Genomic DNA, 19,759 nt, shown 5'->3' with positions numbered 1-19,759 from the left:
AACCACTAGGCAACCTGCCACCTCTACACTCTAACCACTAGGCTACCTGCCACCCCTCTAACCACTAGGCTACCTGCCACCCTTTCCAATTCCCCAGTTAATTGGAAAGTCATTAAAAAAAATTGTCATTTTAATTGTCATTAAAAATAATTTCAAATGTTCTTCTTGAATTGACTCGTGCACTTAATAGGGAATACACACACTGCAATTTGGGACGGAACCCTAACGTGCAGTGGCACAGATTTACCAGCAGGTGGCACCACTGACCTTTTAATACAGTCAACTGACCACAGGCTGAGAAGACTGAAATATCTGCAGTTCTGTCCACCATTCCCTTATCATGCATATCAACAAACAATGAGATTATGTTGAATTACAGATGACTGATTGGGAGTGTTTGTTATCAGATTTAACATTACATGGGGTTGCATCCCAAATGGAAACCTATAACCTATAGTGGAACACTATGAGTCCTGGTCTGAAGGAGTGCACTATGTAGGGAATAGGGTGCCAATTGGGACACACACCTGGTGTTGGGCACCTCTCAGTCAAGAACAGGTGTAAACTGGCATTACCATCAAGGCCAGCAAAAATAGTTGGCAGCTCCAAGAACAAATATTGTACCGTTATTGTAAATACAATCCTTGTACTGCTTTTATAAATAAAAACATTGTACTGTATTTGTAAATACACACATTGTACTGTATTTGTAAATACACACATTGTACTGTATTTGTAAATACACACATTGTACTGTATTTGTAAATACTAACATTGTACTGTATTTGTAAATACTAACATTGTACTGTATTTGTAAATACTAACATTGTACTGTATTTGTAAATACTAACATTGTACTGTATTTGTAAATACTAACATTGTACCTCAAACCCAGTTCCATTTATAGCTGGGACACCAGGTGGGAACAATTAATGATCAAGTAGAACAGAAATCCATCCGTACTCCGGACCTCATAGGGTACGATTTGAATCTCCCTGGACTGGAAAATAAAAATGTAACCAAGGAGGCTACTAAATATTAGGGTCCATTAAAGGGTAGGTTAGGAGGCTACTAAATATTAGGGTCCATTAAAGGGTAGGTTAGGAGGGCACTAAATATTAGGGTCCATTAAAGGGTAGGTTAGGAGGGCACTAAATATTAGGGTCCATTAAAGGGTAGGTTAGGAGGGCACTAAATATTAGGGTCCATTAAAGGGTAGGTTAGGAGGGCACTAAATATTAGGGTCCATTAAAGGGTAGGTTAGGAGGCTACTAAATATTAGGGTCCATTAAAGGGTAGGTTAGGAGGCTACTAAATATTAGGGTCCATTAAAGGGTAGGTTAGGAGGGCACTAAATATTAGGGTCCATTAAAGGGTAGGTTAGGAGGGCACTAAATATTAGGGTCCATTAAAGGGTAGGTTAGGAGGCTACTAAATATTAGGGTCCATTAAAGGGTAGGTTAGAAGGGCACTAAATATTAGTGTCCATTAAAGGGTAGGTTAGGAGGCTACTAAATATTAGGGTCCATTAAAGGGTAGGTTAGGAGGCTACTAAATATTAGGGTCCATTAAAGGGTAGGTTAGGAGGGCACTAAATATTAGGGTCCATTAAAGGGTAGGTTAGGAGGCTACTAAATATTAGGGTCCATTAAAGGTTAGGTTTCACTATATTCCTTCACAAAACCATGTTGTGGTATTCCACCTAACAGTCTCCATATGAGCACACAAGGAAAATACGCTATAAAAACATTGAAAACACGTTGAAAATGTATCTTTCAACCAATCTTGCTGACAATATGACATAAACATACATTTAAATTCAGACTTAAGTTGTCAAAAAAGAAATTCAGATGTTATTCAGAGTTCAGAGATGATATCTCTGTCTGTGTTGACAGTCCTCTCCAGTTCTAATAGAGATATCAAGGTGTCAACCTTAGACTGGATCAAATCAAACAAATTCCTCATCAATCTACACACAATACCCCATAACGCGAAATTGAAAACAGGTTGTTAGAAATTTTAGCAAACGTATTAAAATAAAAATCAGAGGAGCCTCCCGGGTGGCGCAGTGGTTAAGGGCGCTGTGGCCTGTGCCATCAGAGACTCTGGGTTCGCGCCCAGGCTCTGTCGTAACCGGCCGTGACCGGGAGGTCCGTGGGGCGACGCACAATTGGCCTAGCGTCGTCCGGGTTAGGGAGGGCTTGATCTAGCGTCGTCCGGGATAGGGAGGGTTTGGCCTAGTGTTGTCCGGGTTAGGGAGGGCTTGGCCGGTAGGGATATCCTTGTCTCATCGCACACCAGCGACTCCCGTGGCGGGCCGGGCGCAGTGCGCGCTAACCAAGGTTGCCAGGTGCACTGTGTTTCCTCCGACACATTGGTGCGGCTGGCTTCCGGGTTGGATGCACGCTGTGTTAAGAAGCAAGAAGAGCAAGAAGAGGCTTGGTTGGGTTGGGTTTCGGAGGACGCATGACTTTCAACCTTCGTCTCTCCCGAGCCCGTACGGGAGTTGTAGCGATGAGATAAGATAGAGGCTACTAAATAATTGGTTACCATGAAATTGGGGAGAAAAAGGGGTAAAATAAAAAAATACAAATCAGAAACACCTTATTTACATAAGTATTCAGACCCTTTGCTATGAGACTGGAAAATGAGCTCAGGTGCATCCTGTTTCCCTTGATCAACCTTGAGATGTTTCTACAACTTGATTGGAGTCCACCTGTAGTTGTCACAAATCCCGCCGAAGATGGTGCTTCTTCCTGTTCGGGCGGCGCTCGGCGGTCGTTGGCGGCGGCCTACTAGCCCTTTTCTGGTTCAGTTAGTTGTGTCTGATTAGTTGCACCTGTTTCGTGTTTAGGTTGTGATTGTGGGCTATTTAAACCCAGTAAGCCCGCCAGGCTTTTGTGCGGGCTTGTTTCTCTGTTCGTTTTGTGGATGTGATATTATCTGTATTTCTCCGGACTGTTTGTGTTTTTGGTCATTGTATGCGCCTGGTGTTTTGGCGTGACCTACTTTTCTCCGGAATAATTTCAATAAGATCCCCAATGTTGTTGATATACAAAATGAACAACAGTGGGCCCAAAATAGAACCTTGCGGAACACCTGAGCACATCTCTATGGACTCAGATTTACAACCATCCCCCATTACACATTGTGTACGATTTGATAGGTAATTTATAAACCAATCTAGAGCCTGACCTGTAATTCCACAACATTTTAACCTTTGCACCAACACAGCATGGGTCCACGGTGTCAAAAGCCTTCGACAAATCAATAAAATCAGATACACAATGTAACTTCTTATCAAGAGCACAGTGGACGTCATTTAAAACCTTCAATGTTGCTGAAACAGTGCTGTGGCCAGACCTAAAACCTGACTGCATTCCATTTAAGATGTTGTTTTCTTGGAAGTAGGTCTTTAGCTGCCTACTAACTAAGGACTCCAGTACCTTTAGCTGCCTACTAACTAAGGTCTCCAGTACCTTTGACAGTACAGGTAAATTTTGATATGGGTCGATAGTTGTTAAGTAGCGAGGGATCTCCACCTTTCAGGAGAGGCAGTACAAAAGCAGATTTCCATAACTTGGTGATTTCCTTAACATCAAGCGTGAGGTTAAAAATACATGTTAATGGAGGAGCAATGATGTCTGCAGCTAGGTGTAGGAGGCGGGGGTCTAGTTCATCAGGGCCAGGGGATGTTTTTTTAATCAATTTCTTTCGGGGCTTTACACACTTCTGAAACAGAGAAGGATGAAAAGGAGAACCTGGTGAAGGAGAGCACAGGGGTGTCAGGTAAATTTATAGGGGGCTCAATTATACCTTCGACCTTTTCAAACTAACTAACTGCATTTAAAAAAACTGGTGGTTCAAGGCTTTCAGAATGCAGGTTCTCTCAGTTACAATCTGTGTGTCGAACAACAAATGTTTGGGAATCTTGTTTTGCACTCCAAACCCTTCACTAGTTACCAAACTTTGGATGTATTATTTAGAGTAGATTTCAGGTAGTGGTCTGCTTTCAATGTACGGATCATAGCCACACCCATATTTCGAAGATGTTTAAAAGCCATCCAATCATCTGCCAAACCAGTCCCTCTTGCTTTAGCCCACATAGCATTTCGTTCCCTTATGATTTTTGTAAGTTCCTCAGTAAACCAAGGGTTCTCTCTGCCCTTAATCCTGAATCTTTTAAAAGGGGCCTATTGCACACATCCTGGAATGTGTTGTGGAAGTAAGAAAAAGGGTAGTTCAACATCAGGGATTCATTCCATTCTATTCCATTCAATGTTAGATACATCATGTAAAAAAACTGGAATATCAAACCGTTTCCAGTTTCTTTTCGTAATGACACGTGGAGATTTCTTAGGAATTTGACCATCTCTCACACAGGCAATAGCACAGTGATCACTTATGTCGTTTGCAAAAATACCAGAAACATTCAAACGATGGGGAGATAAGAGCATCTGCTAAGTGACTCACTAACTGTAAGTCTATCTGGATAAGAGAGTCAGATAAATGACTCACTAACTGTAAGTCTCTCTAGATAAGAGCGTCTGCTAAATGACTCACTGACTGTAAGTCTCTCTGGATAAGAGCGTCTGCTAAACGACTCACTGACAGTAAGTCTCTCTGGATAAGAGCGTCTGCTAGATGACTCACTGACTGTAAGTCTCTCTAGATAACGGGTAGAGTCTGATAAATGACTCACTGACTGTAAGTCTCTCTAGATAAGAACATCTGCTAAATGACCCACGTGTAAAATGTATAGACACTGGTGGCATTTATTAGTTATTGACACAAGGTGGAAAGCAATTGAGAAACATAGTTTGAAAGAATGGCTCTGATATTTTACATTTTTTTCCAGTGTGTGTGTGTGTGTGGGGGGGGGGGGGGGGGGGTTTGTTGGCCTCTGTTTAAGATACAGTATAATACAGTATAATCTTGTGAGATACAGTATAATACAGTGATCCTCTGGATCCTCTGTGGTTTCGAGATTATGAAGTTAGCTCTGGTCCTGCTAAACCCAACGGTAGACTATAGACTGGTGTCCAGTTGTACGGTCCAAGAGATATTATAACATAGACCTAACATGTTTACAGAATGTTACGTTGTTCTGTCAGCGACTGTTGACGAAGAGGATATCTCAACAGAATATCGAAGGCTGTGATTATACTGTATAATCCTCTTCGTAAACAGTTGCTGAAGCAATAATGTAATAAAACGTAAGTAGAGTGTAGACCTTGAATGCGCCCTGCTCTCCGAGTCTAGATAAAGAAGGTGGGTGGGTGACTGCGTGCGTCCGTCCGCAACGGGCAATGTTCTCACACTGCCTGCCGCTGCTGGGAACATGCGTCAACCGTCCTATTTTACAAATCTATAAAGGTTTTAAATTTTTTTCAAGATTTTCCAACTTCGAGGTGAGTAAAACATTATTTAAACATGTTTTAAAAATATATATATATATATAGTTATTGCTGGTAATGTATGCCTATTTAACATAAAACTAGACTCTCAATATGAAAGTAATACAAAAGGAAAGAAGAAGTTCAAAGTTTGCGATAGCTGTCAGTGGATCATGCTGCTCTTTTGTGTATTCCACAGGCGGCATTTGAACAGTTTGGGATTCCTGGTAATAAATAAGGAAAATTCACAACATGTAATTGCTTAGGATATAGGCTACTATCATGAGAATGATGGAATACCATTTTATTTAATGGTTTTTAAAAATCATATTATACCCAGCTAACACACATTCTGAGAACAATGTTTCCTAGAGCTTGGTGAGAGAGTGGTTGTCCTATGGTTATTTTGCATTCAACCTTCCAACAACGTTCTGGAAATGGTGCAGAATAGTTGCTTGGCTTTGGTACATTTCTCAGCATATATTTAAGGAACTTTACAAAATAACGTTACTTTCTTGGCATTTCATTACTCTTAACAGAACGTTTCCCATAAGTTCAAACAGGGTTAAGTTTTCAACAAAAAAAAAACGTGTTCATGGTTCTAGGAATGTTCTCCAACTGGTTTGACATTGGGATTGTTCTCAAAACGTTCAGAGAACGTTAAGAAACAACGTTCTCCTGTGGGAATTTCAATACTTCGGCATAATGATTCCACCAGGTTCCCTCATGGTTCTATTTAAAATAATGTTCACAGTACGTTCAGAAAACGTTAGTAATGTTCAAGAAAACGTTAGTAATGTTCAAGAAAACGTTTTAAGAGTGTTATTGAAATACACACATTCCGGTCTCAGCATCAACACATCTGTGTTCAGGTGTGTTGGCCACAACCACTAATTGCCCACACCTGATCTCAATCTTATTGAGTGTTTGTTTCCTTGAAATGGGGTCCATTTGAATAGACTAAAAACAGCTTTGTAAAACAAAAACAAAAAATACATGTCATTCTAGCTCCATCCTAGTGGCGCAGTGGACAAATTCCATAGCTAGAGAATCAAAGATCATAGGTTCAAATCTCACCGACGCTGTGCCACAACAAAAAAGAAATGTGTACACATGATTAATGCCAAAACAAATACATTTCTATGTGTCCTATCTTTCACCTAACCTAGCAGTGATATTAAAATCCTTATTGAAACATTCAGTGAACGTTTTTTAAGGAAGTTATTCAAAAAACCTTGTTTCTGGAATCAGAATGTTAATAAAACCTCCAGGGAAACTTTCGGGGAACCATAGTAAAACGTTCTCAGAACCTCCCTGGAACCATATTAAAACGTTCTCAGAACCTCCCTGGAACCATAGTAAAACGTTCTCAGAACCTCCCTGGAACCATATTAAAATGTTCTCAGAACCTCCCTGGAACCATAGTAAAACGTTCTCAGAACCTCCCTGGAACCACAGTAAAACGTTCTCAGAACCTCCCTGGAACCATAGTAAAACGTTCTCAGAACCTCCCTGGAACCACAGTAAAACGTTCTCAGAACCTCCCTGGAACCATAGTAAAACGTTCTCAGAACTCCCCTGCAACCAGAGTAAAATGTTATCAGAACTCCCCTGGAACCATAGTAAAACGTTCTCAGAACTCCCCTGCAACCTAAATTATTGTTCCCATAACAGGCAAAATTTTCACTTCCATTCTCAGAACATTTAAAAAAACATTCAGTTTTACAGGTCAGGAAACGTATGCTTTGTTCCCAGAACCAATCGGAAGCCAAAAACGTACGTTCCCACAAGTTCCAAGGACCCAAATGTGCTATCTGGGTAATTGCTACTAAATAATTAGGCTACTGAGCAACAGAATGTTGTTGTGCTCTTTTGGTCAGAAAACCACCAACTATTGTAGCAAATTTGGGGGGGGTTTCCATGACCTGGACTCAAACCCAGATCCGAACCTCTTGATGTGGTCGCTAGGTGTTGGGTTAAGGTTGGTAAAGTATTGATGACACAATGTTAGAAAACCATAACGAAAACAAAATATTTACTTCATGGCTGGTTTCCATGTCTACATGTTGGGATCTCTGTGTAAACACACACATGTGAAAAGGGTTCTCAACACAAACAAGTAGCCTTTAGTTTTCTTACCAGATGGTTATGAAGGCCTCTCATCTTCAGGTAGCCTATTTAACAACTTGTCAGTAACCTTGAGTTGCTTGCTGTGTGATTCATCAAACCAAAAGTGTGAAATGACTCCCAAGTAGCGCAGCGGTCTAAGGCACTGCATCTCAGTGCAAGAGGTGTTGCTACAGTCCCTGGTTCGAATCAAACCCTGTATTATAAGGTTCAGTGAGAGGTCATGTTGGGGCTAGGGTTGTATCCTGGTTGGAGCTAGGGTTGCTTCCTGGTTGGAGATAGGGTTGCGTCCTTGTTGGTGCTAGAGTTGCTTCCTGGTTGGTGCTCGGGTTGCTTCCTGGTTGGTGCTAGGGTTGCTTCCTGGTTGGTGCTAGGTTTGCTTCCTGGTTGCAAGATTCTCGGAATCAGAGGGTAATAAGAAGGAAATATGGAATTCTCCAACCAGGATTTCTATAAAACCTGTTGCTGGTTGCATCCTAAATTGCAACCTATTTCCTATGTAGTGCACTGCTTTTGACCCTACCTAGGGAATTGGGTGCCATTTGGCAAACAGGCAGTGTCTGACCTTGAGAGATTTATTAAGTTAATAATCTGTTATTTATTTTGACCTTGTAGGTACAGCACTGGCTGCTGGGGGTATTGACTCAGGGAGGATACAGTACTGGCTGATGGGGGTATTGACTCAGGGAGGATACAGTACTGGCTGATGGGGGTATTGACTCAGGGAGGATACAGTACTGGCTGATGGGGGTATTGACTCAGGGAGGATACAGTACTGGCTGATGGGGGTATTGACTCAGGGAGGATAAAGCACTGGCTGATGGGGGTATTGACTCAGGGAGGATACATGGATACAGATTGCTGTGATTACTCCTGATGTTTCCAACACTTCTGACATCATGTGAAGGGCTCAAGAGAGGATGAAGAGGAGGAGGGGTGACATGCACATCCTACAGATCACCGGTTCTTCACAAAAATAATAGTTAGATAAAGAAGTCATCTAGAGACGAGCACCATGATGGAGTCTATTCAGTCTACACCTGATGTCTTCACCACAGACAGGTAGTGCAGCCACCACTTTGTGTGTCTAATGAAATTCTACAAAACGTTAAGGACACCTCTCTCCCCTACATGGACTCTACAAGTTGTCAAGCGTTCCACAGGGATGCTGGCCCATGTTGACTGTAAATGCCTTCCACTGTGGGTCATTCTTGATACACACGGGAAACCGTTGAGCATGAAAAACCCCAGCAGCGTTGCAGTTCTTGACACAAACCGGTGCTCCTGGCACCTACTACCATACCCTGTTCAAACCGGTGCTCCTGGCACCTACTACCATACCCTGTTCAAACCGGTGCTCCTGGCACCTACTACCATATCCTGTTTAAACCGGTGCTCCTGGCACCTACTACCATATCCTGTTTAAACCGGTGCTCCTGGCACCTACTACCATATCCTGTTTAAACCGGTGCTCCTGGCACCTGCTACCATACCCTGTTTAAACCGGTGCTCCTGGCACCTACTACCATACCCTGTTTAAACCGGTGCTCCTGGCACCTACTACCATACCCTGTTTAAACCGGTGCTCCTGGCACCTACTACTAATACCCCGTTCAAAGGCACTTAAATATTTTGTCTTTGCCTATTCACCCTCTGAATGGCACACATACACAATCCATGTTTCAATTGTCTCAAGGCTTAAAAATCCTTCTTTAACCATGTCTCCTCCCCTTCATCTACACTGATTGAAGTGGATTTAACAGGTGACATCAGTAAGGGATCATAGTTTTCGACCTGGTCAGTCTGTCATGGAAAGAGCAGGTGTTCTTAATGGTTTCTGCAGTGTTTGTTGTCTTGGCTGTCAACACCATTCGTGTATTAAACATATTGCGTTGGGAGCAATGGGAGTGTTTCTCTTTTCTTCCACAGCATCTCGAGAGAACCATACCATGAGACCCAACAGTCACCGTCCAACTCAACCATACCCGTCGAGCATCACTACAGCTTCCACAATACCCTACTAGGTGTGTGTGTGTGTGTGTTGAGAAAGGCACCATTTGGGTCTAAGCTATAGACAATTAAGTATCTCTATGCACTCATCTATCACTCCAGTGTTAATTAGCTAAATTGTAATTACTTCGCTACTATTGGCCTATCTATTGCCTTACCTCCTCACGCCATTTGCACACACTTGTATATAGACTTTTCCTTTTGTGTTATTGTTATACGTTTGTTTATTCCTGGTTAAATAAAGGTGAAATAAATCAATAAAACAAATCTATCCTATCTACTCTAGGTGTCTTCCTGGGCTTCCTGTCCCTGCTCACCGTCGTCATGAACATCCTGGTACTCTACGCTGTGAAGAAGGAGCGGACCCTCCACACGGTGGGCAACCTCTACATCGTCAGCCTCTCCGTGGCGGATCTCATCGTCGGGGCCACCGTCATGCCCCTCAACCTGGTGTATCTGCTGGAGGACGAGTGGAGGCTGGGGAGGGTCGTCTGTCAGTTCTGGCTCATCATGGATTACGTAGCCAGCACAGCCTCCATCTTTAGTCTGTTTATACTATGTCTGGATCGGTATCGGTCCGTTCACGAGCCGCTGAGGTACCTGAAGTACCGAACCAGAAGGAGAGCTAGCGTTATGATCTCAGGGGCCTGGTTGTTGTCTACGATGTGGATTATTCCTATTCTAGGGTGGAGGTCGTTTGCTACTGTCGATCTTAAACCGGAAATGGAAAATAAGTGTGACACTGATTTCCGGTTTGTCACGTGGTTTAAGGTTTTAACTTCAGTGTTTAACTTCCACCTTCCGTCTCTGTTGATGCTGTGTTTCTACTCACGCATCTACATGGCTGTGAGGAGGCACTTCAGAGAGAGGGAAAAGATTATCAATCCTACAGATTCTACGGCGGAAAACCGTATCGGAAACAAAGTCCAAACAGGAAATAGACCCTGCGGGTCTTCTAACGAGGAAAATAAGGGAAACGACTGTGACTTTGATCAGTACACTTTAGACCAGCTGTACAACTCAACAGATACGGCTGAAACCGACGCATCCAGGGAACCCAAGTCTGAGAAAGACGCTCACTCCAGTCATTCACTGCTCAGAATGACAAAACGTCTGAGGACGACTGTAAAGGGCAAAAGAAAGAGCATCTCTTTGTCTTTTCAGGAGAAGAATTCAGACTCAGAGACCCCTTTGAACCTGTCAACGTTACCTCTCCGCTTCACACACTCCGACGACAACAACGCGCAGGAACTGTACGTATCCGTGAGCGACACAGCCGCGCCGCTAAACTCTGTGGCTGGCGTTTGCGAGATAACCCAGATAGCTGACGTGCAGAGATACACCACCATGTTGTACAACGATTTCACCCAGTCTCTGAATTCACCCCCGTCACCATGGCCCCATAATTCACCCCCATCACCATGGCCCCAGGAGGACTCGGAGCCCGACGATGGGGCTAACCCGGACGCTGTAGCCGACGCTGTGACTCTAAAGCAGACCTGGCAGAAGTTCTGTGCCCAGTCCAGGCAGCGTATCCAGAGCCTTCAGGTCCATAAGGAGCACAAAGCGGCCAAGCAGCTGGGCTGTATTATAGCTGGGTTCATGACGTGCTGGATCCCATACTTCATAGTCTTTATGGTCATGGCTTTCTGCCAAACCTGTGTACATCACGACCTACATATGTTCACGATATGGCTTGGGTATATAAACTCTACCTTGAACCCGTTCATATACCCCCTCTGCAATGAGAATTTCAAAAGGGTGTTCAAAAAGATTTTACACATTAATTTGTGATGAAAGGTTTTCTGAACAGTGTCTTGATTGGCAGGTAGCCCTTTAAGATATGTTATCGATGCTGCTTTAAACTTCGGTGTGCTTGCATGTTTTGAGTAACTTCAATTTTGGTACCTTAACTGTGTATAGTTTTGTAAATATAATGCTTATTTATTGTAGGCCTAACTATTTCTGTATCAAACCCAAACATCATCCTTCTCACTCAACAAACCATGCATTCCAGTCTTCATGGAGTCTTGTCTGACTTTTTTATTTCAGTCAGTCGTGTCTGTAATTTCCAATAAAATAGATCCCCTTTTTCAATACAATCTGGTTCAAGTTCAAACCTTAATTGTCAATTTTCTGTGACAACGGAAATGTGTCTTATCTCAAACCGCAACCAACCATGCACTCCAGTCTTCATGGAGTCTTGTCTGACTTTTAACATTTATTTTAGTCGTTCGTGTCTGTAATTTCCAATGAAAGTGTCTGAACTGGGGTGGTTTGTTATGGATGAGTAGCCTACGCAACTGTTACACTGTACTTCCCTTACCAAAAATGTTTATACAAAAAGACATATACATCTCAAATTGTTTCAGTGATTTGTCTTGATTTGAGGAGGCGCCAGTGTAGACTAAACCTTACTGCTGTTTACCACAGTGTGAGCACTGAGTTACACGGCAACATGATATGTTTACATTCTACAATAAAAAAAAAATCAGCTTTTTAACATTTACTAAATACATTTACTCATAGCTCGTTCTCTATGTAGACAAAATGTCAATATCCGTTAATAACGTGTTGGCCACATCCCGAGTTGAGGTCATGCAAAACCACCATAATTATTGTTATTTTCACTTTGGCCTGAATAATCTGGGTAAATACATTATTGGGGATTAAAAAGACCAAATATGGCCAAATATGTGAATAGCTGGACTACAGAGAATTACCTCCGAAGGCTATACTGACAAACATCCAGACATTTACAACGATTTTCTAGTGTATTGCAATCAGCTATTCCTCTCCGGTGGAACCAAAACACATGACTCACAAACTGTCCCAATTCACTTCCTAACCCTTCACGGTGAGCTGATCTGTAAGGTGTTGGCTATTTGGTGGAAGCTCCACTACTACACTGTTTATACCTATCCACTGTTCAGAACTGTAAACGAGGGTTAGGGACAATAAGCTAGAGACAGGTCAGGGGCCCCTACTGATGTCCATTGGCCCTTGTCCATCTAACTTCTATGCACATAAGTGGTAGCATGAAATTGGACACAGAAATACTGATGCATCTACATTGTAGCTGGACCCAATGGAATACCGCTAGTTTATCTTTACATGTCACAGTGAAGTGAATACTCTATCGATGAGGATCATTGCGAAACGATTAGAAGCTAAAGTGGGCTGTGGCAAGTTGGGTTGGTGCTGCATGGAAAAACTGCCTGGTGCAGTATCAGCCTAGCCTGGTTGGTTTAACTCAACCAATTAAATAACCAATGAAGTTGAGTGCATGGAATGTGGCTCAACACGAGTATCCTCATTTGTCTTCCTTACAGAAGACACATGCGACTATGTCCCCTTCTTTTTGGCCTGTTTGAAGGACTATTCGTCAGCTTACTTCCTGGTGCTTTTTTGTTTGTTCATTAATTAGTTAGGTAGTTGGGTTGTTATTAACTCGGCATTATTGCTAACTAGCAAAAAAACAAACATTGATAGTTTTATTGGCTCATCCGGGCAGCAGAGTAGTAACGTCGAGATGAGGAGTGGAGCCTACAAGTTTCTGTCCGTTTTTTCTTGTCTCATTGTTTGCGGTTTCATGTTCATGTTTTGGTTTTTCGTTTTTTACTCCATGGTACTTGCGCCATAATTTATAACTGGAATGTATTATTATTATTATTATTTATTTTTTTTACAGTTAGCTAGCTATTTAGCACAGACAGCTAGCTAAATTCGCTAACGTTAAGATTTACCAAGTCGACATTGGCGATTTTGTCCCCCCCACGAAGCAACCCACACTGACAAGTTGTAGCCAGTAAAAAGATTGAGTCCGAATTTACTTGGCTACATAACAATCAACAGAAAGAGACAAATGTAGCAACTGAACGGCTAGTTAGCTAACAGCTAATTGGTGTACTTGGGTTAGCGAACGGCTAACCATCTAGCTAGCTAACGGCTAACTGGGGTATTTGGGTTAGCGATCGGCTAACCATCTAGTTAGCTAACGTCTAACTAATGTATTTGGGTTAGCGAACGGCGAACTAACGGCTAACCAGCTAGTTAGCGAACGGCTACATAGCAACAACATTGTGCACGTACCCATAGTGCATTGCGGCAACGACAGATCACATGATCTGAATAAGGAAGCGAGGTGTATTTGGGGTAAGTGTATCACGGGTAAAACAAATCAAATGTAAACGCACTTCTCCCAGTGTTCAACAGCTGTATGTAACTAAATGACATATCCTTTGGCTCAGTTAAACTTGTCGTGTTTATGTGCATGACAGGAGCCTTGTAAAATCGACTCCACCGTGGAAGGTGGAACAGCGTGACTACTCTAGTACTGTAGTTAGCTAGCTAGCTGTTGTCATGTAGACTAGTCATGCAGGAAACCACAGCTGGCTGCTGTAATCGTGTTATTGAAACAGAATATATAATACAATCAGATAATTCATATCTCCCAGGCAGCTGAGTATACAAACTGCCAGATCGTATGTGTGTGTGTGTGTGTGTGTGTGTGTGTGTGTGTGTGTGTGTGTGTGTGTGTGTGTGTGTGTGTGTGTGTGTGTGTGGAGATAATAGACGTATAAGTTGTGAATTGAATAGTGTTGCCACATGACAGTTAGCTAGCTAGGAACAACTCCCTAACAACACTGCTGAAAGGCTCCTTTTGGCACTCTGCCAGCACACCCACAGAGTCACACAACAATACATGATTTAACATGTATTAACTAGCTATACACTCCCAACATCTCCAGTAAATAACAGTTGGAAAACTTTTGTAGGAGATGACCCATATGGTGTCCAGTTGTTAATCGACGTGCAAAAAAATCATGTAAAGTAGCTATATCAGTTCCTTAAATTGTTTCCTGTCATTAACAATTTGACTTCTCTTTGCTTTCTTTTTTCCTCTTATTTTAATTTCTCCTCTTCTCCAATCATCTCACGTCCCGTCCCCCCTCTCCTCATCTCTTATACCCCCCCCACCCCCTCTATCATGTCTTTTATATAGAGTGTATCTGAGCATCAAGGAACAGGATCGGTGATAGAGATGGCTTCTGTGCCCGTAGACAAAGACAGTGCGGATCAAAAGCTGCAGTTTGCTCCCTTCTCCAGTGCCTTAGAGGCAGGCTTCTGGCACCAGCTCACTCAGAAGAAACTCAACGATTACCGACTGGATGAAAGCCCGAAGAATATCAAAGGCTACTACTACAATGGTGCGTAATGAAACAATGAGGAACATTCTTGGAGCTTTTGGGTGACTGTCTCTCTTGACTTGGTTCTTCAATGTTGACAGCTGTCACATGTAAAATGGAGAGAGATATACATAGGCTAGCCTAATATTATATATTTTCATACTAGTAAGAAATAATTGCAAAATAATATCCAAGGGTACATACTACTACAATGGTGACTTTATACCTATAGGCTACCTATACAATGACATTTTATAGGCCTAACAAACCTGGCTATATGTGACTGTCTTGACTTAGTTCAGTCATGTTCAATCACAACTCAAATGGAGACTACTTGTGAGGCACAATTGTGTGGGTTTGCAAAAAGTATAGTTTTTGATACCTGTGACTGATTTGTGTCTATTGTCTTTGAACTAGGCGATCCGGTCGGCCTCCCCACTCGCCTGACTTTGGAGTTTAGTGCATTTGAGGCGTAAGTATTAGAGCTGCACTCTTAGAAAAGGGTTCTTTGGCTGTCCCAATAGGAGTACCCTTTTTAGTTCCAGACAGAACCCTTTTTAGTTCCAGACAGAACCCTTTTTAGTTCCAGACAGAACCCTTTTTAGTTCCAGACAGAACCCTTTTTAGTTCCAGACAGAACCCTTTTTAGTTCCAGACAGAACCCTTTGTAGTTCCAGACAGAACCCTTTGTAGTTCCAGACAGAACCCTTTGTAGTTCCAGACAGAACCCTTTGTAGTTCCAGACAGAACCCTTTGTAGTTCCAGACAGAACCCTTTGTAGTTCCAGACAGAACCCTTTGTAGTTCCAGACAGAACCCTTTGTAGTTCCAGACAGAACCCTTTGTAGTTCCAGACAGAACCCTTTGTAGTTCCAGACAGAACCCTTTGTAGTTCCAGACAGAACCCTTTGTAGTTCCAGACAGAACCCTTTGTAGTTCCAGACAGAACCCTTTGTAGTTCCAGACAGAACCCTTTGTAGTTCCAGACAGAACCCTTTGTAGTTCCAGACAGAACCCTTTGTAGTTCCAGACAGAACCCTTCGTAGTTCCAGACAGAACCCTTTTTGGTTTTCTCAGATTGTAGATATCGCTCCCTTTGACTGGTACAGTACGTCTTCTATATCTCTAGTGAGGGCTAACAAATGGGATATGGGATGTGTTGCTCCTGATCCATTGTGTAGGGATGGCCCCAGCCCAGCCCGCTGCTGTCCCGTCACAGGGACCCTGTACAACACCAACACACTAGAGGCCTTTAAGACCTCAGACAAAAAAGCACTGCTGGAACAACAGGCCACGGAGGTAAGGCCCATTGATAAACATGTAAACATATATCACATACGTAGAAATACACTACATCTGTCCATGGTGAGACCCAATTATCTAAACATATATTCTATCGCCCCCTCAAGGAGCATAGGCCATTGAGAGATATTCTTACTACATGAGGCCATCTTGTAATTGTGTTCAATATGTTAGCTTGTTATGTAGTATTGTTCAGGAAATATCTCATGTTTTCAGTTCCCCTTCTTGTCCTTGCCAGATTTGGGATTCCATAAAGTCCGGTGATGCTCTCAAGGACCCATCCCTCCTCTGCAAATTCCTTTTGCTGACTTATGCAGTGCGTAAAACATGGTTTTGTATCAGTTTAAAATATAGTTTAATTACTTTTACACTTGGTACTGCTCATTGCATTTAAGTGTTCTTTCTGTCTCTCTGTCTCTTTCGGTCTTTCTGTCTCTCTTTTTCTGTCTGTCTCTCTCCCTCTGTCTCTCTCTCTCTTTCTGTCTCTCTCTGTCTCTCTTTTTCTGTCTGTCTCTCTCTCTCCCTCTCTCTCTCTCCCTCTCTCCCTCTCCCCTCTCCCTCTCTCCCTCTGTCTCTCTCTCTCTCTCTTTCTGTCTCTCTTTTTCTGTCTGTCTCTCTCCCTCTGTCTCTCTCTCTCTTTCTGTCTCTCTCTGTCTCTCTTTTTCTGTCTGTCTCTCTCTCTCCCTCTCTCTCTCTCCCTCTCTCTCTCTCCCTCTCTCCCTCTCTCCCTCTCCCTCTCTCTCTCTCTCTCTTTCTGTCTCTCTGTCTCTCTCTCCCTCTCTCTTTCTTTCTGTCTCTCTCTCTCTCTCTCTCCCTCTGTCTCTCTCCCTCTGCCAGGACCTGAAGAAGTACCACTTCTACTACTGGTTCTGTTTCCCAGCTCTCTGTTTCTCTGAGGGAATTAAGATCCTCAAGGAGCCGGCTACGTTAGATCAAGTCTTCTCTTCTAAACAGGTACCCACAGTTTATACATAGATTAGAGGATGTACATTGGACCACACTAAAGTAGGTTATTGAGTGTTGTGTTGTGGGTGTGTGTGAGTCAACCAGAGCATCGCTAGAGCATGTGTGTTTGCGTGGGTGTGTGTGAACAGGATCTCTGCTTTATCACCTGCCTTTTGACCCACAATAATCTGGAATGTTCTGGGGAGTCAACTTTACGACTGTAAAAGTCAAACATAGAACACAGATAGTAGGGGAACACAGACAGTAGAGGAACACAGACTGTAGGGGAATACAGACAGTAGGGGAACACAGACTGTAGGGGAACACAGACAGTAGGGGAGCACAGATAGTAGGGGAATACAGACAGTAGGGGAACACAGACAGTAGGGGAATACAGACAGTAGGGGAATACAGACAGTAGGGGAACACAGACAGTAGGGGAACACAGACAGTAGGGGAACACAGACAGTAGGGGAACACAGACAGTAGGGGAACACAGACTGTTGGGGAACACAGACTGTTGGGGAACACAGACTGTTGGGGAACACAGACTGTTGGGGAACACAGACTGTTGGGGAACACAGACTGTTGGGGAACACTGACTGTTGGGGAACACTGACTGTTGGGGAACACTGACTGTTGGGGAACACTGACTGTTGGGGAACACTGACTGTTGGGGAACACTGACTGTTGGGGAACACTGACTGTTGGGGAACACTGACTGTTGGGGAACACTGACTGTTGGGGAACACTGACTGTTGGGGAACACTGACTGTTGGGGAACACTGACTGTTGGGGAACACTGACTGTTGGGGAACACTGACTGTTGGGGAACACTGACTGTTGGGGAACACTGACTGTTGGGGAACACTGACTGTTGGGGAACACTGACTGTTGGGGAACACTGACTGTTGGGGAACACTGACTGTTGGGGAACACTGACTGTTGGGGAACACTGACTGTTGGGGAACACAGACTGTTGGGGAACACAGACTGTTGGGGAACACAGACAGTAGGGGAACACTGACTGTTGGGGAACACTGACTGTTGGGGAACACTGACTGTTGGGGAACACTGACTGTTGGGGAACACTGACTGTTGGGGAACACTGACTGTTGGGGAACACTGACAGTAGGGGAACACAGACTGTTGGGGAACTCTGACTGTTGGGGAACACTGACTGTTGGGGAACACTGACTGTTGGGGAACACTGACTGTTGGGGAACACTGACTGTTGGGGAACACTGACTGTTGGGGAACACTGACTGTTGGGGAACACTGACTGTTGGGGAACACTGACTGTTGGGGAACACTGACTGTTGGGGAACACTGACTGTTGGGGAACACTGACTGTTGGGGAACACTGACTGTTGGGGAACACTGACTGTTGGGGAACACAGACAGTAGGGGAACACAGACAGTAGGGGAACACAGACAGTAGGGGAACACTGACTGTTGGGGAACACAGACAGTAGGGGAACACAGACAGTAGGGGAACACAGAGTCAGTCTGGGCTGAACCAGGTTTCCAAGGTGACTGTCACATATGTGGGGAAGGACTGGTACTAGGGTTGCAAAAATTCTGGAAGGAATAAGGAGGAAAACAGGATTTATGGAAAACCTAGGATTTTTTGTGAAAGTTGCAGGACTCTTGCAATCCTAGGAAAGACTATACAGACAGTCTGGGGTGAAATGTAGGTTAGGTTGGGGTATGGATGTTACGGTGACTGTATTACCGCCACACCGGCGGTCACAAGTCATGAAATCAGTCAAATTCCACGTGACCGTTTAGTCACGATAATTAGGCTTCTCCAAGCTCTGATGCTGCTGATGGTCATTAGTAGCCTGCCAAACTTGCTGACTGCCTGGTACTCCGCACTCTATTGTCCCTCTAATCACTCTGACATCAATGCAAATGTAATGGAACATCTAATCAAACACTTCCATGAGATCATGTTGAGCAGCGTTTCTATAGGCTATGAAATTGTGTGAGAAAACAGAGTGATGGCCTCTACTAAAAAGAGGAGTATCCCATCAGCTTTCTATAGGCTAGGCCTACTATATTTATTTCTCAACTTTCCTAATTTAAGCAGGGGTTATAATGTGAATAAATAACCTAATAGTTTATTAACATTTGTTGTGTCAGCCACATTGCGTTTTTTTTTTTATACTAGTGGTTGTATTCGTTTGGGATCTATCACATACCTACAACTGTCCCAGACTATGTTTTGGAATATGAATTTCTCACACAGAATAGAATAGGTCAACTTTTGTATTATGTGGGATAATAGATTAACATAGGCTAGTGCTTTTGCTGTTCGTTAGGACTACTCATCTTGTTGGCTGACGAAAAGTTAATGTGGACCGTTCTTCCAATGTCTTCAACATGCACCTCGGGATTTGGATAAGGACGTGCGGAGTTGCGTCCCTGATGTGTCGGTCTTCCCCTGACAGTTAATTGCTTGACCATCACCGGCTGATGACGTTTCGTGACTGCCACAGCCCTATGTTGAGGACTGGATGTCTCCTATATAGACAGTCTGGGGTGAACTGAAGGTTAGGTTGATGACTGGATGTCTCCTATATAGACAGTCTGGGGTGAACTGAAGGCTAGGTTGATGACTGGATGTCTCCTATATAGACAGTCTGGGGTGAACTGAAGGCTAGGTTGATGACTGGATGTCTCCTATATAGACAGTCTGGGGTGAACTGAAGGCTATGTTGAGGACTGGATGTCTCCTATATAGACAGTCTGGGGTGAACTGAAGGCTAGGTTGATGACTGGATGTCTC

The 19,759-nt window shown here is 43.4% G+C and overlaps 2 protein-coding genes across 4 annotated transcripts in view; both read left to right on the top strand.

The window, feature by feature from the left end:
* The first annotated feature begins 5,022 nt into the window (after nucleotides 1–5,022).
* hrh1 (histamine receptor H1) lies at nucleotides 5,023–11,805 on the top strand. 3 transcript variants are annotated; one of them, XM_021610790.3, is made up of 4 exons: nucleotides 5,041–5,411; nucleotides 8,431–8,585; nucleotides 9,453–9,547; nucleotides 9,820–11,805. In XM_021610790.3, the coding sequence occupies exons 2-4, from the start codon at nucleotides 8,539–8,541 to the stop codon at nucleotides 11,325–11,327; spliced, it is 1,650 nt and encodes a 549-aa protein (XP_021466465.3). In that variant the 5' UTR covers nucleotides 5,041–5,411; nucleotides 8,431–8,538; the 3' UTR covers nucleotides 11,328–11,805. The 3 variants fall into 3 exon arrangements, with proteins under 3 accessions (XP_090098185.1, XP_021466465.3, XP_021466464.3); XM_090242059.1 differs by lacking the exon at nucleotides 8,431–8,585 and having other exon boundaries at nucleotides 5,023–5,411; XM_021610789.3 differs by lacking the exon at nucleotides 5,041–5,411 and having other exon boundaries at nucleotides 8,167–8,585.
* A 920-nt stretch (nucleotides 11,806–12,725) lies between these two features.
* Nucleotides 12,726–19,759, top strand: part of atg7 (ATG7 autophagy related 7 homolog (S. cerevisiae)) — a 102,399-nt gene continuing 95,365 nt past the window's right edge. Inside the window, exons 1-6 of the mRNA XM_090242055.1 lie at nucleotides 12,726–13,688; nucleotides 14,539–14,743; nucleotides 15,140–15,194; nucleotides 15,903–16,020; nucleotides 16,262–16,339; nucleotides 16,861–16,977. Coding sequence (XP_090098181.1) covers nucleotides 14,578–14,743; nucleotides 15,140–15,194; nucleotides 15,903–16,020; nucleotides 16,262–16,339; nucleotides 16,861–16,977 — 534 coding nt within the window. The 5' untranslated portion in view covers nucleotides 12,726–13,688; nucleotides 14,539–14,577. The remainder of the gene's footprint in view (nucleotides 13,689–14,538; nucleotides 14,744–15,139; nucleotides 15,195–15,902; nucleotides 16,021–16,261; nucleotides 16,340–16,860; nucleotides 16,978–19,759) is intronic.

The sequence above is a fragment of the Oncorhynchus mykiss genome, chromosome 7, assembly GCF_057628025.1.
Source record: "Oncorhynchus mykiss isolate SJ-2025 chromosome 7, ASM5762802v1, whole genome shotgun sequence".
NCBI lineage: Eukaryota > Metazoa > Chordata > Actinopteri > Salmoniformes > Salmonidae > Oncorhynchus > Oncorhynchus mykiss.
This window is presented reverse-complemented; position numbering and strand designations above follow the sequence as displayed.

Bases quoted from the DNA above. Each gene is read 5' to 3' on its own strand.
- hrh1 (XM_021610790.3), top strand. From the start codon at position 8,539: ATGATGGAGTCTATTCAGTCTACACCTGATGTCTTCACCACAGACAG. The intron at 8,586-9,452 runs GTAGTGCAGCCA...TTTCTTCCACAG, and splicing joins GATGTCTTCACCACAGACAG to CATCTCGAGAGAACCATACC. The intron at 9,548-9,819 runs GTGTGTGTGTGT...TATCTACTCTAG, and splicing joins CTTCCACAATACCCTACTAG to GTGTCTTCCTGGGCTTCCTG.